This window comes from Danio rerio, chromosome 6, assembly GCF_052040795.2.
Source record: "Danio rerio strain M-AB ecotype USA chromosome 6, GRCz13ab, whole genome shotgun sequence".
NCBI lineage: Eukaryota > Metazoa > Chordata > Actinopteri > Cypriniformes > Danionidae > Danio > Danio rerio.
This window is the reverse complement of record NC_141026.1, coordinates 45760786-45785984: the sequence shown is the minus strand read 5'-3', so window position 1 is coordinate 45785984 and position 25199 is coordinate 45760786. Positions and strand designations below refer to the sequence as shown.

Here is a 25199-nt window from a genome sequence, read left to right as displayed (position 1 = left end):
TATATTTTTTCTTTAAAGTTGAGCATTTAAATGAGAAGGTCCACCTATAGTATTTTATATATATATATATATATATATATATATATATATATATATATATATATATATATATATATATATATATATATATATATATATATATGTCTAAAATATTTGCCTTTTGCACAGGTTGATTATAAGATGTAAATTTGACTTAATTGTTTGATACTCTTTTTCTATTTTTGGCGTTTAATATTACAATTTTTGCTGTACTGACCTGTTGTAATATAAATATAAATTTATATCACAAACAAATGTACTATCATCGAAATTAACCATGAAAATGAATAATTACAGCATGCACGCAGTTTAAAATCCTTTTTTTCCCATGCATGCCGTGCCAAATGAGCACGCGGACAATGCAATTCCCTATATCTCCGGACAAGGTAAACCAAGGGCTTCAAACAGACCAAACCTCCTCTGATTTCTCAAGGGCTTGTTATTTTGTACTTCTCAATTCTATTTGATGTCCTGACAAAACAAGATGACACCGGGGAGCTGGCATTAAAATTTGATTTTCTTTTTCTTTTCTTTTTTTTCCCCTTTTCTTTCCTCTTTTGGTTCTTTGCAACCTGTTTCCGTGCGGCCAGTTCAATGTTGGAGAGGCCGTGATTGAAGTCGCCCCCCTTCACTCTTCATCTTAATTGCCTCTCTCTCTTTCTCCTTCTCTTCTTGCATGACATTTTGCTCTCTCAGGAAGAATGCGTTCTTCATTAAGTCAGTATCAGTGTTTCTGAGCTTCGTCAGATGTGTGTCAGATGTTTCCTCGTTAGAGCCGTGTTTCTGAATGCCGTTTCCTGCTCGTATTCGTGTTCTGAAGACAAAACTGGACGCTGGATTTGAGCGCCAGGCTTAAATGAGCTGCGTCTAGTACACTGGCATCATTCTGGAGCATCTTTAGAATGAAAAGATTAATTTTAATGAAAAGTTGAAAGTCAATTTTAATAATAAACGTTTTATTGGAGTTGGAGAGAAAATGTGAAATTTTGCGTATCATTTTTTATTTAGATTTTTTAAAAATTATTAATTTATTCAGCATAAGTTTTATGACCCCAAATGCTTGCACTGTTGGCAGTTATTAAAATATTTAAATAATATATTTTAAATAATTATTTTTTCTTCTTGTCTTTATTATTATTTTATGTTTTAATATTTTGTTTGCTTTAAGGGCATTTTTGTAAGCCTATACCTATATTTCTTTGTTTACATGTTATATTTGCCATTTTAATCAATAATAGTTCATATAAATAATTACCATAATTAAATAATAATGTCAAGCATAAAGAAGTAAACCATAAAAGATAAATGTTAAATATTCATAGAGATATAAATTATTAAACATAAATAAACGCAAATAAAAAGGCCAATATAAAAAGTCAACAAAAACTGCAGATGTAAAAAGATGGTAATGCAGATTTTCATATAAAACTATATTTAATAGTTTTGTCATATTATACTTAAAACTATATTAAAAAAATAATAATATAGAGTATATTTTTACTGTACAAGCATTTGTGGTCATAAAAAGCATCAAAAAGATCGTAGCATATGAAAGCATCACAAACATTTGCTAAGGAATTTCTCAAATTGTTACAGAAAATCGGAAAAAATGACATGCATGACATTTTGAAGCAGAGATATTTTATATTCAAAAAAGTAAGTGTCAGTCTCACTTGTTAGCTTGCATGTGTTGGCATGTAAGTGTTGAGTGTACAGTGTATGATGTGTGTTTTGGGTAGGGCTGGTGGACAGCAGGCCTGCGCTAGTACATCGCCTACAGTCACAGAGCAGCTGCTGGAGTTTGTGTTTGTGTGTGTGTGTGTGTGTGTGTGTGTGTGTGTGTGTGTGTGTGTGTGTGTGTGTGTGTGTGTGAGTGTGAGTGTGAGTGAGTGCATGAGTGTGTGAGTGTGTGTGTGTGCTACTCTCACACCTGGCCTGCACCTCTTCTCTCCTCAGCAAAATCCATAACCGCCAGCTTCTCTCCCAACAATTCTTCCTTATTTTAAGCAAACAAGTCCTTTATAAAACAAAACAAATATTAACATTTACTCAAACCTATGCTGGATAAATACAGTACATCCCGAGAGTTTTTTTAAGAGCTCTCTACATTTTTCCATAACTATATACGTTTGTGCTTAACAGTTTACAATATAAATATAAGGAAAAGTATTTAAAGATTAAATAAAAAAGAACAAGAAAACAAATATGTGCAACTTCTAAATGCAACAAAATAATTAGAAAGGAATTTAAAAAGTAAAGCTAAGCAATAATTTAATTGATGTTTATTATCCTTCCAAAGCAGCTTTAGAAAAAAAGTACAATTTTATGTTATTGTCAAAATAAGAAAAAGGTGAAGGTATTGTATAGAGTGGACAGTGTATGTTCATAGTTAACCTGCAGTTATACAATAAAGTGTTCTTTTCATAAACAGTAGGTGATGTACGAGGTCTATATTTAAACACTAAAAAAGTTATAAATGAGCTGAAACAACACAATTCTTAATGTTTTTTGAGACAACTTAATTGTTTTCTGTTCAATTCACTTAAATGTGTTAGGTGAGCTTAATTGATTTGTGTTAATTTTCATATTTGTTTTATTTTAATTATTATTTTATTCAGCATATGTTTTGACCACAAATGCTTGTACTGTTGGCAGTTATTCAAATATTTGAATAATATATTGTACATAATTATTTATTCTTCTCATTTTTATTATTATTATTTAATACTTTGTTGACTTTTAAAGGACATTTTTGTGAAATATGAATGTCAGGAAAAGTATTTAAATATATTATATTTTGTTTAAAAAATATAGAAACATATGTAATACTTCCAATAACTACGAAATAATTACAAATTAAATTGATTAAAGTCAAACAAAGAAATAATTTAATTATTATTAATAAATGATAAATATTTATTTAAATATATGTAATTGATTTTTGTTGGGACAACCTGAATGAATGGGCTATATGCACAGCGAGGATTTTTTAACCAATGATAAACTTCCGGTGAAAGCTTAATGTGACTATTTTAAATTTTATAAGGTTCCTTTTACAGCATCAACATCATAATGTATTTCAAATACAATCAGTTAAATAAACCTAAGCATTCATATAGTTTTTCAAGCATAAAACGAGATGATAGATCGTGTAACCGCTAGCGGCACCAGTAACAGCAGGCTAGCACAGCAACTTCATTCGAAATACTATAAAATAAATAGTCATATTTTAAAGAGATGGCAGGTAAAATGGAATTTATTGCAATGCTTCTTGTCCGGTGTGAGACCCACTTTATATCAAATATATATTAGGCTATGAAGATTCCTTATTTTTAAGGAAAACTAATCTAAAACAATGATTTTGTAATGAAAAGACGTCGGAGAAGCCGTCGGGCTGGCTGGCTGAAAATTAAAAGTCTGTGCATATACCCAATTGTGTGGAACCCTGCATTTTTTCAGTGCACACAACAATTCCATTTAATTTCTTCATGTTGTCCCAACACAAATCGATTGAGTTAACTGATTAGTTTTAACAAATTTAATTGGATTAAACATAAGATGATTAAGTTGTCCCATCAAAAAACTTAAGAATTGTATTGTTTTCTCTAATTTTAAATAAGTAGTTTGAACAAGCACCAGAGTGTAATAAATTTTTTATGAAGTTGTCTGATCATTGAAGTAATTAGGAACAATCTGTGTATTGCTTAAGACTGAAAAATGTCAATGTAAAAAAAACTAATTGAAAAATGCATTCATAAAATTTCTCATATCTTGTTCGACCAGAAATCGGCATTATCTCATCGTGGGACGGCTTGAAATACGTATTTGTTCTTTCCCTCACCTCTTATCAAGCGATATGGCCGTTTACTGCTATTCATAATAATAATTTGATGGCGCACACTTGCACGATTACGGCTGGAGGAGAAGAGCGGTTTCCCTCACTCCTCTTAAGTGCTGCTGATATAGTGGCCAGGATGATATTTTTCAGCTGAAGTGCTTCTCTTCTGTCTTAAAGAGATTCCAGCTCATTCACCAGCGGATTAAATGCTAGTAGTTACAATGATCAATAGGTTAAGAGGAGGCCCATCCCTCTCTCCACTAATGACCTCAGTGGTAATGGGCAGTAAAATGTGAGCTGTAATAGGCTTTCCGCTAGGGCTGAGGTTTGCTATGAGTGGACACACACACACATTCATGCAGTTAAATGAGGGTGTGAATCTGGTGTCAGTATGTCTGTAAGGTGTGGATGTAAAGGTTTTAATTGGAACAGGCTGGGGTTGGGATTTGTCATGGCCTGAGAAGTTAGAAAATATTTAGTTGTTGTTTTATATATATAATTCAAAGCATTCACATTTATATGTACACAAAAAGTTTGGGGTCTGTATGATTTTTAAATGTTTTAAAATAAGCTTATCCTGCTCACCAAGTTCATAAAAAATACAGTACAAATTGTGAAATGTTATTGCACTATAAATCAAATGTTCAAATGTAGTTTATAATTTAATTTAATAATTTATTCCAGTAATTTTAAAGATGAATTTTCAGCTTCATTACTCCAGTCTTTAGTCACAGGATCCTTCAGAAATCACTCTAATATTAATTATTATTGCTGTTGTTATTATTACTATTATTATTATTATTATTATTAGTAGTAGTAGTAGTAGTAGTAGTAGTAGTAGTAATGGTAATAACTGGAGTAATAATTTCATTTGAAACTACAAACAATAAGAAAGCAGTTACTTAAAATTTTTATAAATCTTTACCAATTTTATATTTTTTTTTACATTTAATAAATGCCGTCTTGATGAACATAATTATTTATAAAAAAAATAAATAAATAAAAAACATTGAACAAAATAATAAAACTGACCCCAAACTTTTAACCGGTAGTGTGTATCAATTGTTATTTGTTGGTTGGAGATATGTGTATAATATACAAATATAAAAAATGTCAAAGAGAATAAAATAAAATGAATATATTAATTAGTGGGTATTTTACAGTTTTAAAAAAATATCTTCTAAAATTATTATTTCTACTAAATAAATGTTGTGTTTGTATAATTAAATTGACAGTGTTTAGACATTTAGTTAAAGTAATTAAGATATGTGTTAAGGGTAGGTCAATTTCGCAAAAATTGGTTAATTTCTTAAATTTTTATGAAACTGTTGCCTAAAAAAAATAAAACCAATTAAAACACTTATTTGTTTCTTGAACTAAATAAATACAAGAAAATGTACTTTGTTGTTTATCAAGGAAAATATTCTTTTTTTATTGTTGCACTTAAAAATCACATAAATAAAAATCACGAAAGATGCATTGAAATGACTAACTGTAATTACAGCGAAAAGAGAAACCATAAAACTGGAAATAAATAAAGTAATACAAAAATGAAAACCCTTTACAAAAAAGTAAACATTAAGTTAATTAAGTTCCATAGATTAAGATACTAATAATACTGTATAGACTTCATTCATTTTTTCTTTAAGTTACAAACATAATAAATAATTGTGCCTGAATGCCTAATACTGGCATTGAATACTTGGCAACAGACTTTGTATGAATATATACAGTTGATAAGTTTTGAAGTTACTGCACCGTGTACTAATAAATCACATGCTTTTTCAACTGTGGTTTTGTGGCATTTACTAGACTATAATCCTGTCTCCACATCTGCGATGTGATTGCAAAGGCTTACATTGCGATATCGATGCTGAAACAATATATTGTGGAACCCTAGTTCACGTTACCTCAGGTCGTCATATGAACCGATACACATCTTAAAATATTTATTAGAAGATGCTGAAATATTATTAACCAATATTAATATAAATAATATTGGTTATATATATATATATATATATATATATATATATATATATATATATATATATATATATATATATATATATATATATATATATATATATATATATAATAGTTATAAAATATATAATCTAAAATTGTTTTTTAGCAATATTAAAATAAAACATACCAAAATTAGCAAGTATTAGACTGCCAAATATAAACATACACATGTGCATCTGTTGTTGTCTGTGTGCTTGAGCTGGTCGTGTCTCACCACCCACCCGTCTGCCTCTCTGACCTTCACAATAGTTCATCAAAATTAGTGGCGCTGAGAAAAAAGGACACGAGTGCATAATGACTGTGAAATGAAGAAATCAAGGGCTGCAGCCTATGCAAATGGTGCGCTAAGCCATGTGAAAAATGGGCTGCATATTAAGACGTAACCGTGCATGCTTATGTGTTCAACTTTATCCAGACGGTGATGAGTTTATAACAAATCCACAACATCTTTATAGCTTAAAAATGTTTTTTTTGTGTGCTTTTATATTTTTGAGGATTTTTAGAAGGCGGAGACTATGCGGAGATTGACTCCGCCTGTTTCTGAGGGAACAGACTCATTTGCATTTATCGAGACTTGACAAACTCAATCGAAGGTGTTTTTTTTATATTTGAGGTCTTTAAGTAGGTGGAGACATTGAGTAAATTAACCCCGCCCCTTTCAGTGACCACATTCATAATGATGTGACAAATTTATTTAAGGTTAATTTATATTGGGAGGAGTTTAAGTAGGCGGAGACTCTGTGAATTAACCCCACTCCTTTTCAGAGGCAAGAGAATCAATTGCATTCATGAAGACATGAAAATTTCACCCTGTCATTGTGACACTGAAGGTGTTTTTATGTGTGTTTTTATATTTACCATAAGCTTAAATAGGCTGAGACATTATGTAAATTAACCCCGCCCCTTTCTGAGTCAACAAACTCAATTGCATTCAACAAAATGCAACACATTTGCCCCATCTGTGAGGCAATGAAGGGGTTTTGCATTTAAACTTGGAAGAAGCTAAGTAGGCGGAGATTATTTGACTATAACCCTGCCCCTTTCCATAAGCAAAAGACTCAACTGCATCCATGAATACATGACAAGTAACCTTGTCCTCATGGCATCGAAGGTGTTTGTTTAGTGTTTTTATATTTGGCGTTGATTGAAATAGGCGGAGATTGTTTGTAAATTATCCCGGCCTGTTTCAGACTTGATCGCATTCATCAGGACATGACAAACTCAGCCGGGCTCTGAATCACAGATGCAATTGGGGTAACCTTGGTGCGACTGTCGCCCTGATGTCTGGCAAATCAGGAGCAGATGTGAGACATACATCCGCGATCTCGCACATGCTCACTAAAACACGCTGGGGATATGTTAACAGTCGCCAGTGCCCGCCGCTATCAAGTTCAGCACAGACGTGGTTTGTCAGCCAATGTCACAGAGGAGATTTTAATGGCGCGGCGGATCGTAGAGAAAGGCTGACACTGTACTGTATTCACACAGGCTCTAATTAAAGACCCCTGTCAGCGGCGCGAGGACCCTCTCAATGTCAGCACACGTCATTTCCCTTTTTATTCAGCTTGTTTGTGTGCCCTTTTAATATTTCTGTACTCTCAAATTGTTTTTGATGAAAACACAGTCGACGACGCGATATTCAGCAATTTTAGGTTTGTGTACACAACGAAACGGTACACCCTGAGCGCTCTGACCCATTTTAGTGAAGTGTTGAGAGGGACAAGATGCTTCACGATGATGAAGAGGAGAGAAAACAATCACAGGGGAAAATGAAAATGCAAAACGTATTCACGCAGTCACAAGCAAAACACGGACAGCTCTCCACAATAATGGCCAGTGGCCTTGTCAGTGGAGTGGGACGCTTGATGATGTGCTTGTTTGAGTGTGTGTGTTTTTCTGTCAGTCTGACCCATCACTCAGTGCAGCTTTTGCTTCTTGTATTGCTGCTTCAGAAAGCTCCTCTTAGGTGGGTTTTGGAGAAACAGAGTGTGATCTCCAAGACTTTCTGACACCTTAGTACACGTACATTAAACTTATAACAATGAATACTTTTTAAGCATTTTTCTTTATACGTTTTGGGATGCTTGACCCATAACTGGTCATTTTACTAAATAAACAAAAATACTTATCAAGAAATAGAATCTACTGCTACTATAATCTGTCAGGCTTTTGAATATTAATCATGTTGACTACATGTGCACAATACTGCGCAGTACATTTAAAAATGGTCATTTAAAAATTAAATAATGGACAAATACTTAATTCAGATACTTTTGGTAAGTAGCAGAAGAGCTATAACTCCTAAATGGTTTACTGTTGATCCTCCAACAAGGCCTCAATGGATAGGAATTGTAAAAGAAATAAACCGTACGGAAAGTCTGACTTTTAATCTAAGACTTGATTCCAAAAAGTGCAAAAAGTATTGGCAAAAATGGACTGAGTATGTCATTGTAATCAACACACGATAATGTGCTTCAAATGTACTGTATTATAACTTGATTTTGTGACTTACATGACAACCGCTTTGTTCTTTGTTTTTATTAAGTTAAATTACTAAATAAAATGAAGTTAAATAAATAAATAATGCTCATCATAAAATAGAATTGCTACTATAATCTGTCACCCTTTTGAATATTAATCATGTTGCCTGCCTCTCTGCAATACTGCACAGTAAAATAAATGATACGTTTATAATATGATTCCATGAATGTTAAAAATTTACTAACATGAACATTCAATTAATAGTACAATTATTGCATTATTTATTCATCTTTGTTAACAATAAATAATGAAACTAAAGTTGTTTATAGATTGTTAACTCACAGTGCATTAACTAATGTTAAAAAGTATAACTTTGTGAAGTACATTTTAATTTTTGGTTATAGAAATAAAGATTTATGAGACATAACTGGTTATTTTTTCTAATAAATATATAATAGCATATATAAACAAACAAATAAATAATTAAATAAATAAACAAATAAATAAATAATTAGCAATAATACTTATGAATGATAAAATTTCATTGCTTCTGTAATATGTCAGGCTTTTAAATATTAATCCTGCTGTCCGCATTGGCTCGCTGAAATCAAAATGCAGATGGTAATATGTGAGAGCTGGCCTTTGAATTGCAACTATTCCCACGCAACACCAAAGAAGCCAGATACAAAGCATATGATTAACATGTAGCACACCAATTCTCTGTGGCTTTGCATTACTCTCAAATAGTCTACTTGCGTGTTTGAGTCAGATACTCTGCACATTTATTGATTAATAGTGCGCTCGCTGTACTGTCAAGACTCACTCAGTCAGTCTGTTTAAGAGTATACAAGTGAAAATAGATCTCAATCACTGGCCAATTAGATCTAACAGTTTATCAGCTCATGCCTTCCATCGCATAATGCATAACATTTGGTGACAAATATGAGTGATTTGAGGGTTGGTCTCATAGGACGTTCATGTGGAGACAGGCTACTGATACTGTAGGATGTGTGGCATGTTATCTTTAGCATACGGGAGTATTATAGTATTCACACGGACTTCCTCTTTCTGTGTTTGTGTAGGTGCCAGTTTCTGTTGCTATGATGACACCACAGGTCATAACTCCTCAGCAGATGCAGCAAATCCTCCAACACCAAGTCCTGAGCCCTCAGCAGCTCCAGCTGTTACTGCAGCAACAACAAGCACTGATGTTACAGCAGGTATACTCGCTCTCGTTCTGCTTTACACTACATACTGAATGTATCACGACAACTAGACTATTGCCCATCGCCAGAGAGTTACATCATTAGAATTTAACAGGTTCAGAGTAATACTGCTATCATATCATGCACACACACAAACACAAATAAGTAAATGGTAACACTTTACAATAATGTTGTATTTACTAATAGGAATAAACAACGAACAATACATTTATTACACAATTTATCCATCTTTGCTAGGTATTTAAAATTGTTGTTCATTATTGGTGTTAACTCTGAGTGCATTAACTAATGTTCGCAAGCATAACTTTGGGTTTTACTCATGCAGTAAATGTTAACATATGATTAATAAGTCTAATTTTAAGTCTAGATTAATAATAATAATAAGTCAAGATTAAGAAGTAGTGTTCATTCATGATAGTTTGTGTTAGTAAATACATTAATTAATGTAACCGTATTGTAAAATGTGACCAGGAAAATGTATTTCCTCAAAAATGCAGTTGTATATTAAAAATGTCCAATTTAGAATGTATTTATTAAATTGCATGTTTATGTTTTTAGTTTGATTTTTTTTTTTTTAGAAAATTGTGTTGACTTTTTGATTTAGGTTTTAACTTGTAGCAACATGGTGGCTTTCAACCATATTTTATAAAACTATAACAACAACTATTATTTAATATAATGCTATAAACACTCACCAGCCACTTTATTAGGTATACCTTACTAGTACCGGATTGGACCCCCTTTTGCTTTCAGAACTTAATTCTTCGTAGCACATGTCCACCACCAGGTACTGGAAATATTCCTCATAGATTTTGGTCTATATTGACATGATAGCAACACGCAGTTGCTGCAGATTTGTCAGAGGCACATCCATGATGTGAATCTCCCGTTCCACCACATCTCAAATGTGCTCTATTGGATTGATGTCTGATGACTGTGGAGGCCATTTGAGTATAGTAAACTCATTGTCATTTTCAAGAAATCAGTCTTAGATGATTCGTGCTTTATGACATAACACGTTTTCCTGCTGGAAGTAGATGGGTGCACTGTGGTCATAAAGTGATAGACATGGTCAGCAATAATACTCAGGTAGGCTGTGGCATTGACACGATGCTCAATTGGTACTAATGGACCCAAAGTGTGCCAAGAAAAAATGCCCCACACAATTACACCACCACCAACCTGAACCGTTGTAACAAGGCAGGATGGATCCATGTTTTTATGGTGTTGACGCCAAATTCTAACCCTACCGACTGAATGTGGCAGCAGAAATCGAAATCAACCATGCCACGTTGAAAGTCACTTACATCTGCTTTCATCCTCATTCTGATGGTCGGTACATGCCTAAATACATTGAGTTGCTGCCATGTGATTGGCTTATTAGACATTTTTGTTAACAAAAAGTTGGACAGGTGTACCTATTAAAGTGGCCTGTGAGTTTAAGACTTTATAATGCTATAATAAACTGAATTAAAATACTTTTTCTTTATTTTCTTTAAACAAATAAAGTATATGCAGTACCTTCTTTTCAGCTGTCTTGTTGCCCAGTTTATGTAACAAACAAATTAAACATGCGTGTATGTGTGTTAGGAATTTCACACATTCAAGTGAAACAATATACAGCATACAGTGTTGTGGTAAACGTGATATTTGACTCAAAGAATTTGACACATTCTGAATAAATATGCTCTGACTGTTCTTTCTCATTCTGATATGTGTGAAGTGTGAAATCTGTAAAATGTGAAGTCTACATATCACTGGGAACAGGGTATTCTGTGATTTTGTAAAGGTATTGACATTATGAAGCAAGTGGATAATGGGGAAAAGTCAGTTTTCTTACTTTGTACTTGGACTTCAGAGGGTGAAAGTAAAACTCAACAGAAGTGTAAAAGAGGCATCTTTAATTTATGACCCTGTGTGATTTTGCAGCAGCAACTCCAGGAGTTCTACAAGAAACAGCAAGAACAACTCCACCTTCAGCTCATCCAGCAGCAGCATGGCAGCAAACAGCAAAGTAAAGAGGTAATGCTGACTGGATTACTTTACACATACACACACTCAGGCCTGGTGTTCATTAAATGCATTCAGCAGCTGCTTTCCACCAACAGAAGTACCACTGTGTTGTCTTGCTTTGAGTTTGACAATGGGAAGAACTGTACTGCATCCTAACCAGCCATAACGCAATAAGCACTAACATCTTTTTCTGTGTCATTTGAGGCTCTGTGATGTTCTGTGGCGCATTATAGTCTCATTTATATAAAATCAGGCTGTGGCTAATTAGACTACAGTGGGGGGAGGAGGGTGTTTCTACTGATTTGACTGAAATATATGTGCCGTTTTGTCACATTAAAATTAAATTATCCTGAAAGTACTTACTGACCAAAATGTACTGTATTAAGTCAAGCTGAAAGCATTTATTGGCCAAAATAATGTGCAACTCTAACATTTGAGAAATTTACAATTATCATTAGAATTAGCAAAAACATCAGTTGTTGTTTTTTATTTTTTATTTTTTGTAAAAAAATAAATAAATAAATTGCTGCTGTACCGATTCGGTGTAGATCCTTTTCTGAGTTCTATGTGTTTATATGTGTATATAGAATATGAGCAGGAGCAGACTGAAGGGCACATGAGGTTTCCTGGTTGACAGAAATACAGCACAGTTGCATTGCATCAGAGGCACGCTCTACCTCTTTGTCTTTCTCTCTCTTCCTTCATTTAAAGGCCGTATCACCAGCTGTGTGTCTGGCTGCTCTAATGACAGCAGGATAAGGCAATGCTCTGGACAAAAGAAGCGATTATTGTGCGGTCAAAAGCAGTTCAAAGACAATCAGAGTTTCACTTTTTAACTTCCCCACCGAGAGCTTGGTTCTGTAACCGGAGAGAGCGCATCAATGAAGGCGAATGTTATAAAACACGCACACACACACACATGCTTACTTCAAAGTCCCCCAGCTCGCTAATTAATGAACTGGGGGCTTCAGTTTGGACAAGTTGTGGTGCGTCGCCTCCATAAATCAATGCGACAGGACAGTTTCTCCTGCCTCTGACAGAAGCTGTCACTCTTTCTCTCTCTCTCTTTCTCTCCCTCTCTCTCTCTCTCTCTCTCTCTGCTGTCAGAAGGACAGGCAAAGGAAAGGGACTCTGGAAAGAGAGGGGGGTTGAAAGAGGGAGGGTGGCACCGTCAAAAGGAGAAACAATTGATCAGCTGAATGGAACGTGACGAACGGCAAGAAAAACACAGTTTAAAAGAGTATTATGTATGATCACAGGAATTTGATGCAGCCCTCGAGAGGCTCTCCTCCGTCTGCGCGTGTTTTTCTCTCTGCGTTCGTTCCCCCTCCTTCCCTTGCGCAGCCATCAAAAGATGGAGTAGGAATTGTTGCAGCGACTCCCCCCACGGGGGTCAGACAATAACCCCCCGCTGCTGCTTTGTGCCTCTTTTATTTAAAAGACAACAAAATTTCTTAGGTTTTCAAAGATTTTTAACTTTGGATTGGAGGCGAGGCAATAAAAGGGCCTGCCAGCGTCAGTCTGGATCATGTTGTCATCTGCTCTGTTCTCGCCTCTCTCGCGTGCCACTCTGAGTTAACCTCGCGCTCCATGTGCCGAGCTGGCGTTGGGTTAACGCTCATGTGCAGAGGAACATCTCCAGTGGCCCAGGCTAGATCAAAATCAACATTAAATGAAAAAGATTTTATATGATGCAATTTGTTTGCATTCAGTTGTTATCATGAAGTATCTGTACTTTTACAGCATTTGAAAATGTTGTGTTTTTATTTTTTATTTTTAGTGAATTAAATTAAAAATGCTGTAAATTAAAGTATATACTTTAATTAAGTATAAAACAAATAAAAATTGTAGGACAGGACATACATTTGTAATGTATGCAGTAAAAAGTCAGCCACAAAAACTGCCGCCTATGTTTTTATCGCTAATTCTTTATCGCAGTGGCTTAATAAATCATGTTGCCAATGTAATGCTTGTGTAGCCAATTTTCACAATCAAATTTAAAATTAAAATCTGAAGTTTTACATTTGTATTAAGGCTGTGTGAGTAATTGAAATTGTATGCAAATCGTGATTTGGACATGCACAACTTCTAAATCGCCTTAAATCTTGATTTTCCCATAGTATGCTATTTACACCAATCATAACGCAGTGTGCTTAAACAGCATGAGAACAGGAGACTGAATATCCTGCATAAGCAGGGATGATGAGTTCAGCACAGTTCACCTCCATAGAAAATTTCAGACTTGTGCACTTAAAAGACGTGATATGTGAATGGCCTATTTCACGGCAGCGTCGCAAAAAGGACTATGATCTATGCATGGAAAAAATGTGGGGACACATATAAAAGTACACGCAGCAACTTCTGATATGTGGTGAAGCAGAACTTAGCAGCCTTACTTGACTTTGACAGCACACACACACACACACACACACACACACACACACACACACACACACACACACACACACACACACACACACACACACAAACAGTAGTCTATTTAGTTGTTTTGCCATAGGTCTGTTCTAGGGGCAATTACACCTTTACTAGGTGATTTTTTTTTCTTCTTTTTTCTTCTATTATTTTCTTTTGGAAATATGTTTTAGATTCACAGTGTAAACGTCTGTGTGTGCGAAAAAATTGTGATTAAAATTGAAATCGCGATTTTGTCCAAGAGAATTGTGATAGGTTTGTACATATTTTATATTGTGTGATATAAAAAGTTATTTAAACACACATGATGTCTATAACATTTGGAAACGGTAGTTTACATAAACCTCATTTTTATATATTTTTAGTGGATTTATTTTTTCTTACTGTAAATGTCAAGATAGTTACAGAAAATTAAAGGACACAGAGAACAGCACAAACTAGATTTGAACCTGCTTCTTTTCACGTATATGCTGGACTACCAATGTGCCACATTATCCAGCACTTCCATTAAAGCATTTGTTTGTCCAGTGCCTCGTGATCTGGGTCAGAGTAACAGAGGCCGTTGAGGATGGGTGGACCGTGAACGCGGGAGGAAAGCGAGAGCTCGCACTTTATCAGGCTGTTTCAGATCTGCTGTGGGTCTAAAGGTTGACCTGTCCGCTGCTGTGTTGCAGGACCTTTTTTGTGCGCCTTCTGTTTGCCGAAGTAAACACAAAGTGAAGCATCCTGTGTTTGGGAAGAGGGTGCGGCACACAGCTTGGCAAAGGCACGTTTGTGCTTTAATGTACCAGTAAACACACAAACGTGTGGCCCTCGGGGTCCATTTTTTCACCTCAAGCCTGTCAGAGGAACCATGGCGGATGTTTAGCTGTTGTCACGAAGCTGTCATGGTGCATGGCCGAGGTCATAAACAACAGTGTTAGCACTGAAAGGGGTCAACGGGAGGGTTCAATAGCTTTGTATCTCCATAACATCACCCATTTGTTTTGACTGAGGGTCGATTGGGGATGTTAGATAATTTCCTCCCATTTATCGTTCTGACGACGCAGCAGTTCATTCGTTCGCCCATTCTTCCCACTCCTTCTGTCTTTCAACACCCTCTTATCCCCGTTTCCCTTCCACTTTTACTAACTCTTCCTTTTCCTCTCAGAATTCCCCCAGTCTTTTGTCACCTTCTTTTTCTTTAAGCTTCGTTCCATCCGCAAACATGTTATGTATTGGTTATTACTTTTATAAATATTTCCCAATAGATTTATAACAGAGAGATGTTTTTCAACTCATTTTCAAGCATAATGGTTTTATTAACTAATTTGTTTAGCCTTTGCCATGATGACACTATGTAAAATTTTACTAATTATAATAATGTAGGGTGGCACAGTGGCTCAGTGTGTAGCAGTGTCGCCTCACAGCAAGAAAGACGCTGGTTCGATTCCCGGCTTGGCCAGTTAGCATTTCTGTGTGGAGATTGCATGTTCTCTAGTGTTGGAGTGGATTTCCTACAGGTACTCCAGTTTTCCCACAGTCCCCCAATAGGTGAATTGGATAAACTAAGTGAAGTTTCAAAAACTAATTTCGAGAGGAGCATGTGATATGGTTGAGCACGACTGTCTGCTCATCTGTAATAAATAATAATCCAATCAGATTGATCGAAGCTTACAATAAATGGACTGAATTATTATTATTTTATTTATCTATTTATTTTTTCACTACTGCTCTATCTTCGTTTTGGAAGAATTGCCCCTTCAACCCCATCTCCTCCTTTTCCTTCCTTTTCAAAGTGGAGCTCTCAAGACCTACCTGATCTCGGATCCCCTTATATGCTTATTGACCAGGCGGGGACCTTGGGCTTAATTATTTCCGAATTCAGTGTTCTCTCTGGGGACAGCATCCCAAACCTGCTAATAATGCCAAGCATATCAAAGTGGGAACTCTTAAAATTGGCCATATTGTATGTGTGTGTGTGTGAATGAGATACTGGTTTGCGGCTGGAAGGGCATCCGCTGTGTAAAACATATGCTGGAAAAGTTGGTGGTTTATTCCACTGTGCCGACCCCTGATAAATAAGGGAATAAGCCAAAGGAAAATGAATGAATGAATAATTATGATGCAAGATACTAGTATTCAATTCAATTTGCAATTTAAAGCCTTAATTAACTTGGTTAATTGGAATAACTAGGCAAGTCAGGTTAATTTGGCGATAAGGATAGTGTTGTTGTTTTTTTTGTTTTTTTTTGGCGATAGTGGTTTGTTCTATAGTCAATCTGAAAAAACAAACACATAATTTAATAATAATACTGACCTTAAAAATTATAATTAAAACAATAAAATATATATATATTAGCCAAACTAAAAGAAAGAATGCTTTCTCGAGAAGAATAAATATTATATGATATACTGTGAAAATGTTCTTGACTTGCTCTGTTAAACATCACTTGGAAAAATTTAAATATAATTAACACTTTATTGGAAGTTTAATAATTTTGCCGTCATCTGTATAGACTAGTTACTTTGTTAGCTAGTTACTCCACACTCCCCATTTACCCAAAGGAATCAACGGTTGGCTCCTTCGTCTCTGAATATTAAGCAGCTCTTTTCAGTCAACGGCTGTTTGCGGAGTTATGAATGGCCATAATTAAAATCCTGTGGCTCTTATTAGGAATGATTAACAACATTTCATTATTTGTCACGAGCCTCCCAGACTTCTTGTTAATTAAGGAGGTTACATGAATACAGGAATGTACCTGTGTGTGTGTTTATCAGCCCTCAGTGTATACGTATATTTGTGCATGTGTTGACAGAATAGTTTGTGAGTGTGAGGATGATATGTAGTTTGTCTCTTTCTCTCTCGGCAGGTGTCCGCACAGCAGTTGGCGTTTCAGCAGCAGCTGCTCCAGGTCCAGCAGCTCCAGCAGCAGCATCTCCTGAGTCTGCAGAGACAAGGCCTGCTGTCCATCCAGCCCAACCAGACTCTGCCTCTGCACACCCTTACTCAGGGTAAGAGCAGGCACAGCCGTCGACTCTTATTCACACACACACACACACATACAGCTACAGAATGGAAATCAAAAGTAAAAGACAATCATTCACAAAATTCATCACACTCCAAAGCAAATGTCTCTTTCTTTCACACTGGATGGCTAATGTGGCCTTTTTAATGTGTCATTGTTGTTTGTATTTATTTCTTTATTTAGATGATTCATTTGGTTTCATATTCTGAAAAAAACTGCTGCAGAATTATACAGATTGCAACATGATTTTTGTGTTTGCTTTCAAGATAATTTTTTAACGCTTGACTAATTTGGCTTTATTATTTTTCTGATACTTAAAGAAGGATAGATGGTTTTAAAAATATAATGTTTAACATGTTTAAACAATTTTATAAAACATCTCAGAAAGAGCTTATAATAATACATTAAGTACATTGCATATTGTGTGTTATTATGAAATATTTCATAGGATTTTCTGTAGTATTAAATAAAAGTTGTTGTATATACGGTATACTAGTCATAAAATAAATTAATAGATTTTGGTGTAGTGGTAGTGCGTTGTCACATGCACTCAAATGTTCACAGCAACCTAAGTTCGATTCCCCCCTCGAGGTCCTATGCCGATACTTTCACTCTCTCTGCTTCCCAAATACATAATCACACTTAACATCAAGAATCATCAAAAACTAATCATGCAGAAAAATGTTTTGTACATAGCAATTGTTTTTTGTTGTTTTCTAAATGAGCTAAAATATTGTACCAAAATAGAACTTACTTCTGTTTGCATTTGATGTTCTATTGCGTTTATCCTTTAGAGTCAGAAAACATCCCCATATTACTGCTTTTCTTTTTTACTGCTTTTTTTTATCCGCCCCCCGACGGAGAGAAGATTTTATCAACACATTTATAGACATAATAGTTTTAATAACTCAGTTCTAATAACTGATGTATTTTATCTTTGCCATAATGACAGTAAATAATATTTTACTAGATAATTTTCATTAGGTTAATTAGGTTAACAAGGCAGGTTAGGGTAATTAGCCAAGTTATTGTATAATGATGGTTTGTTCTGTAGACTATCAAAAAAAATTCAAGCTTAAAGGGGCTAATAATTTTTAACCCTAAAATGGTTTAAAAAAAATTAAAAATGCTTCTATTTTAGCTGAAATAAAACAAATAATACTTTTTCTTGGAGGAAAAAAATGATCAGACATAGTGTGAAAATAAACATGATTTAGGAAATATTTAAAAAAGAAAAAAAAAAATCAAAGGGGGGATAATAATTCTGAATTAATCTGTACATACACTGTAAAACCCCAAAAAAGTCAAGGTAACTTAAACCATTTGAATGAAACCTATTGCAACAAACCATTTAAGTTCAAAAACTAATCCTAATGAGTACTGTGAACTTAATCCATTTAAGTTAAAGCAATGAGGCTTTTAATTAACTCATTACGTTCAACACTGAGTTCAAAACTCTTTTTAATGGGTTTCCTCCAATTTCTGTTTAAAGGAAGAATTTTTTTTAACACATTTCTAAACATAATAGTTTTAATAACTCATGAGACCTGATTTCTGTTAACTTTGTCATGATGACAGTACATAATATGTTTCTAGATTTTTTTTCAAGATGCAAGTATTCAGCTTAAAGGGCAGTTTACAGGCTTAACTAGGATAATTAGGCAAGTTATGTTAATTAGGCAGTTCATTGTATAATGGTAGTCAATTGAAAAAAAATATTGCTTAAGGGGGCTAACAATTTGGCCCTTATAATATATATATCTATATATATATATATATATATATATTTTTTTTTTTTTTTTTTACTGTTTTTATTCTAGCTGAAATAAAACAAATAAGAATTTCTCCAGAAGAAGAAATAATACTAAAATGGAAAATTCTTGCACTGTTAAACATAATTTGGGAAATATTTAAAAAAAGAAAGAAAAATTCAAAGGAGGGCTAATAATTCTGACTTCAACTGCATATATCTCTGTTTTAGGTCTATTGTCTTATGTTGGCTCCCCTTCAGCCCCTAAACATACTAGCGCCATTGTTTCCTAACCTCAACCCACTAAACTAGTCAAAGATTAATCACTTCACAAGCAGCCCGTGAGTCAAAAGGTGTTTTTCCAGAAGGTGTATTGCTTTATTTTCCTTGTCATATTTACTTAAGGAGCAGCAACAGAATGACAAAGACTGCATTCATACCGGTTTTGTTTTGAGTTTTTGTTTTCTTTCTTTCCAAAGCTGACTGTACTCTCTCCGGCTAAGACAAACAAGCCCATAACAAGATAAGGCTGTATAAAGACTGGGGAGGGGGTGCTTGGGTAACACGCAAATACAAACTGTGTTTGTTCAGTCTTGTTATTGTTTGATCAGGGAATAGTCAGAAAGCTGAGCCACTCCACATACCCACGTTGCCCTGGGGCTGGGAGAGGCTCTGCTTTACAATGCAGAGCCATAGGCTAGTGTCAGAAACAGGCCATCTCAACCAAGGGCAGTTTTATTTCTCATACAGTACAACTGATTGAATGACATCTCAGAGCGACCAGCAAAAACATGTGAGGCTGCTTTCTGATGCAGAACATGATATTGTTTGCATGCACATTAGAATAAGTGGACTTCAAAGTGAAGGATAGTTTTTTTGCTACATATTTTTCTGCAAAAGAATTATCCATTTTTAATCTAAACATGTTTATAGCTAATTCTCACTAATAAATACTGGCTTATTACCTATATATTAATAAGATATTGGCTATTTATTAGTACTTCTAAAGTATGGTCTTGTTGTACATTCCTAATTCTACCCAATACCCACAATAAACTGAACTATAACCTAGTTATCACAAGATGTTGAAAGACTTCTTTACTGCATACACACAATTTAGTATTTTTCAACACCAAATCTTTGCATCAAGTTATTGGCAAGTAAAGAGACCAGGAAAACACAAGGCCCGCTGTTCTTCCTCTGCAAAACATGACAGATTGATTTCATGCATGTTATATTACGTGTACATGGCAGTGAAGGATGTATATTTCCTAGTTTGGAACCTGTTTGTCTAGTATTAGTCCAAGATAAATTGACAGAGTAGCTATAAAAGGCTAACATTTGGTTGGTTAAAACAATTAAAACAACATACAATACAAAACTTGTATTGTTATTATTATTTATTTATTTTAAATAGGGCTTTTGTTCTTTCAATTGCTCAGTAAAATCAAATGTGTTTCTTCAAGAGCGTGTTTTTGCATTCAAACAGTGCCATTTCATGTCAGATGTTAGTCTGGAATGCTTACAGGTCACCTAGCACAGTGGCTGGTAAAATCTGGCCAAAGTTTGGCTGGCGTGAGTGGGGGGTAATTTCATATCCTAATTAAAACACTTGTCAGTATGTGTGTGAGTGCGCGTGTGTGTGTGTGTGTGTGTGTGTGTGTGTGTGTGTGTGTGTGTGTGTGTGTGTGTGTGTGTGTGTGTGTGTGTGTGTGTGTGTGTGTGTGTGTGTACTGCACATTTTCTGCTTCAATGTTAAAAGTTATTGATGACCTTTTTTTCTTTCACACTCCACTGCATTCTTTCATGCTCCAGCAGCCCAGTTTTCCATTCGCAAGATGTAATCTACAATATTCAGTAGTTAGCTTGGTAGTTAGCATTAGAGTGATAAACTTATGTTACCTCATTGTGTGTACGTGGTGATGATGTGCTTGGGCAAGCTACTTAGCAAGATTTCTGGGCCAACGACATGGGCTGAAATTGGATTATTTATTAAACTTAATACAATCTTTTTACCTCACAGTGTCACATTTAATATACTGAAACATTCAGTCATTTTCTGGCACAGAAGCGCTGACATCTGAGACTTCAATCAAAGCAATGTGTTGTTTTCTGTTGTATTTGAGGTTGGATCACTTTTTTTGACGTTCAGATTTTGGAAAGGGTCAGCTGAAGTCTGCTATGAATTAAAACAATGTGTTGGAAGAGATAAATATCATAAATGGAGTCCAGAGTAAAAAAAAAATAGCAGTGGACTTAGCAGAATGAGTAATAGAATGAGAAAAGAACAGATCAGTACAGTATATTCAAGAAAGGCAGAGAGATATGGTGCATTTGGATGACAATTATTGGTCTATTTTCTTGTACCATGTGAACAGTGCAAAGATTTGGGAGGATCACTTAATTTTGAATAGAAAGTGCATACAAGCTAAATTGTCAGTCTGAGTGTGCACGCAATTCAGGAGTCACTCCACATGTTGTAACCCGAAATAAGAAACATACCATATACAAATATGATGTAAATCCCTAAATAGGACTTTTCATTTGTCAGTAACCTGGGTTAAGCGCTTCTTACATTTCCCTCCGCCATGTATTTATAATATGAGCATTTATTTTGCCCCAATATATTCAATGGCACTTCTGCGCTAGCCTGCCAATTCTGACGGGCACGTGCGAATAAACGACTTTTTGTCTAGTTTTACGCTTAAGCAACTAAACGAATGCCAAAGTTTATTTAACTGAATGTATTTTAATGACATTACAACATCGATGCTGTAAAAGGAACCGTATAAAATAAAAAAAAAGTTCACAATAACAGATCACCGGAAGTTTATCAGTATGGGAAAAACATTAGCTCGGCATATACCCTATTGGGATATGTTGTAAATGTTAAGCATTTTGGTGGAATAAGAAACTCTTTCATAGCACATGTAGATAATTTTTTAACTTTACTTGAGTAAATTAGCTTTTTTAGTCTTGTAAATATCTCTAGTTTGTGTTAACAGAATGGGATTTAGTGGAACAGGCCTGTTTTTCTGCATTTATTTGTGTTTGTCCCTAGTTTTGCACAATATTAGCCTGCTCTGATCTGAATCTGTGTCCTCCTATACACACTTTGTGAATCCCTCTAGTTTTGGAGTTCATTCTCATCCCCAGCCGCACATTAGTTAAGTTGTCCAGTCAAGGGCCACAGGACACTGACAAGACAAATTTGCCACTAATATGAAAGCAGCAAATGTGACCAGCCATGAAGCGCGATGTGCGCACGGACCCAACAGGGGACTCCGGCCCCTCGTCCAGCCTTGCTGGCAGTGATTGATCGGCTGGCAGTGCGGCACTGTTTAATAGCTTCTGTAGCATTAGGGAGGAACATATTTTAGGCCTAAGGGCTGCATATCAAAGGCCCCAGTGATCATAACCCCTTTAACGGGAGGGAGAGAAGATCTCTGCCTCACAGAACAATAAACTAATAGTAGTGTCAGTTTGCCCCCAGTGGCGCGGCGGCAGTCTCGTCAAGAAAGACGCGGCCACCGCTTTTTCGTGGCCCCAGCGCGCGATGGCATTTTTTATCGGGCTGCTGATGGGCCACAACTAATGTGGTTGTGAACCTTAAATCAACTTTCCGCTTGCTCGAACACGGTCACCAGGGTACCGGGGTACAAGGACAGGAAAAGGTTGAAGCGAGAGTTCGGGGCCCCTGTCTGGGTGTCGCCGGTACCTGCTGTGGTAAAAATTGAGTTGCTTTGCCGGCGATCAGTCAAATGTCTCAATGACATCCATTTTTTAAAAGCACAAGTGTGTATCTTTGGCTTTTAATGAGAGGAGGTGCAGTGCTGAAAAATGACTTTAGGGCCGTTAAAGCGATCTGGAGTTTGCAAGACGGATTTAAGGACAAAGCACTGTTTTAATGCTATGTGTTATCTGCCGAACGTCACATCCATCATTCGATACTAACTGACACTGATAATGTGCTGATGTTTGCCAGATTGGTTGAGAGGTCATGTAAAGATATATGCAAGCAATTTTGAGAGATACAACTGTGAGAAGGAGGAAGATCTTAACCCAGGCTTAGAACGAGATATAGAGGTTTATGGGGGGTGTCATGCACAACAAGACAGCTTCGTCCCACTCTGTTACCCCTCTCATCAGCTCCTCCTCCCCCTCCAGCTTTGATTCGTTTGAGTAAACAGTAGTGTCGGGGTCACCTGGACTTGTGGGTAATTGAGGGAGAGTGGGCCGCCCTGTCAAGCGCACCGGCTAAAAATACATTGCACACTGTCACTGCTCTCCAAGTGGGGGGAAAATGATTGTTCCCCTCTATGTCCAAACTCAAAAACAATCACCAGCGCCGTGACCTTCTTGAATCCACACGGACAAGTTTTCCCTCCCTCACAATGACAACAGCAAAGACAAAAAAAAACAAGCAATCCAGTCGATACCTTCGGACACCACAGAGTTTGACGAGGACGTTAAGACACCGCAAGACGGAAAAGGAAAAAAAAAAAAAAAGCCCAAGGAAGCAAAAGATGCCATGTGGCACGTGGGAAGGTTATTGATTCGTCCTGCAATAATTTCCACTGGCTCTTTTATATGCAAACGATCTTGTGTGAATTTATGGCAGTTCTACCAGACTCATTTCACAGTTTTTAGTCTCTCTCGCTCCATCTCTTTGTCTCTCTATCTCTCTCTCTCTCTCTCTCTCCCTCTCTCTCTCTGGAGTCTTAGCCGCCTCATTAGCTTACTGTTCTCCATTACTGGCATAATTAAAATCTTTAGTAGCTTATCAAATTAAAAATATTTTCTGCTGATCGTATTGAGATCTTCACCTCCTCGTTATTTTGCCACAACAGGAATAAATTAAGACTAAGCGATTCTTGCACAAATGTATTATGGTGGAGCGCTTGAAAGAGGCCACTTCTGCTATCTGTAAAGAGAATTATTATGAAGGAGAGAGAATGTGAGAGCGAGGGAGGAGGAGGAGGGAAAACAAGGAGACCAATGAAGATAACCGAGAAAAAAATTCCTGCCCGTTTGTTTTCACTCATTTTGGAAATCGATTTAATTGTGATGGTAATCGATTGATGACCCATCGCCCCAAAACTGTCTGATTCATTTTAGAGAATATACAAAGAACTTTGTAAAGTCACAGTCAGAGCATTTATTTAGCCCTTCCAGCCGCTAAAAAATATTTATAATCATGGTTTACAATAAATAGTTTTTAAATGTGGATGTAACATCAGGGGTCCGTTCTTCATCCTTCGCTTAAATGATCTAAGATGATTTGCTAGATCCTTTAATCTTGATAACTGATCTCTGGCTAATTTTGTTCTTCAAACAAGTTCGTGAATAGATCGCAAATCTATCGATCCTTGAAATCATGATCAGCGATGCAACGATTGGCTGATGGCACAGCTGCGTGATGACTTTATCTAATTAATATTCAATTATTCATGTGAGCAAAATTACATAAAAATCGTAGTAAATGGTTTGTTAAATATCAATATAAATAAACACCACATTTGTAGTGGGCTGCAGGCTTTTACACTTTCATGTGTCAAGAGTATTTAGCAGTTTATTTAGTTTTACATTTAGAGTTTTTTCATTATTATAGTAGCTTAGTCTTATTTTAAGTTTCTTAATCTGCGTAAGGTATTTAGATATTGGTAAGGGTGTCTGCAACTTTTTCAAAGCATCAGATTATCGGCATATTAGCTGTCAATACGTGTACATGACTGTATAAATTATTATTCCTTAAAAAAAGAAAAAATGTTGAATATTGTGAATGTCTATTATGCATATATTGTACTAAAGCTGGGTCGGTACCTTAAAATAGTGTGCATTTCTATCTAAAAACTATATATATATATAGTTAATTTCATATATATAATTTTTTTAAAAACAATTTACTATTTCCCCAAGTGTATATAACAACTACTGAAAGAAAATATCAGAATTCGGTACATACTTTCAGTATTACCTTTGCTTGAAATTACCCGATCTAATCCTGTTCATTTGAAATAAGCCTGCTCCCAAGCAGGTTTAAGCTACCAGAACTGTTGCTTTGACAACAATTCTCGAATGAGTTTTGAAGAACGAGATGATCCTGGATCATGTCAAATCGTCAATAACCAAATCCAGCTGATTAAGTAATCCACATACGAAGAACGGACCCTTGATCAACAGTTAGTGGATCACAACTAATGAAAAATGTGTTCTATCGGCCAGTTGTCATTTTCTAAAAAATAAAAATGCTATAAATCACAATATTTTTTTATTTGAAAATTGAAAGAAATTATATCAGATCAGGTGGTTTATTCCGCTGTGGCAACCTCTGATGAAAAAAGGGACTAGTTTGAACGAAAATTTATGATTTCAGAACAAAT

At 35.5% G+C, this 25199-nt stretch overlaps 1 protein-coding gene across 51 annotated transcripts in view; it reads left to right on the top strand.

Annotated features, from left to right (window-relative positions):
* Window positions 1-25199, top strand: part of foxp1b (forkhead box P1b) — a 289418-nt gene that overhangs the window by 216373 nt on the left and 47846 nt on the right. For 27 of the 51 annotated variants that reach the window (XR_015492847.1, XR_015492848.1, XR_015492843.1 and 24 more), the window contains 3 exons: window positions 9469-9606; window positions 11542-11634; window positions 16911-17052. Coding sequence is in view for 37 of the 51 variants with exons in the window: in XM_087255908.1 (XP_087112034.1) it covers window positions 9469-9606; window positions 11542-11634; window positions 16911-17052 (373 nt within the window). In the remaining 14 variants the exon portion in view is untranslated. 51 annotated transcript variants of the gene reach the window in all.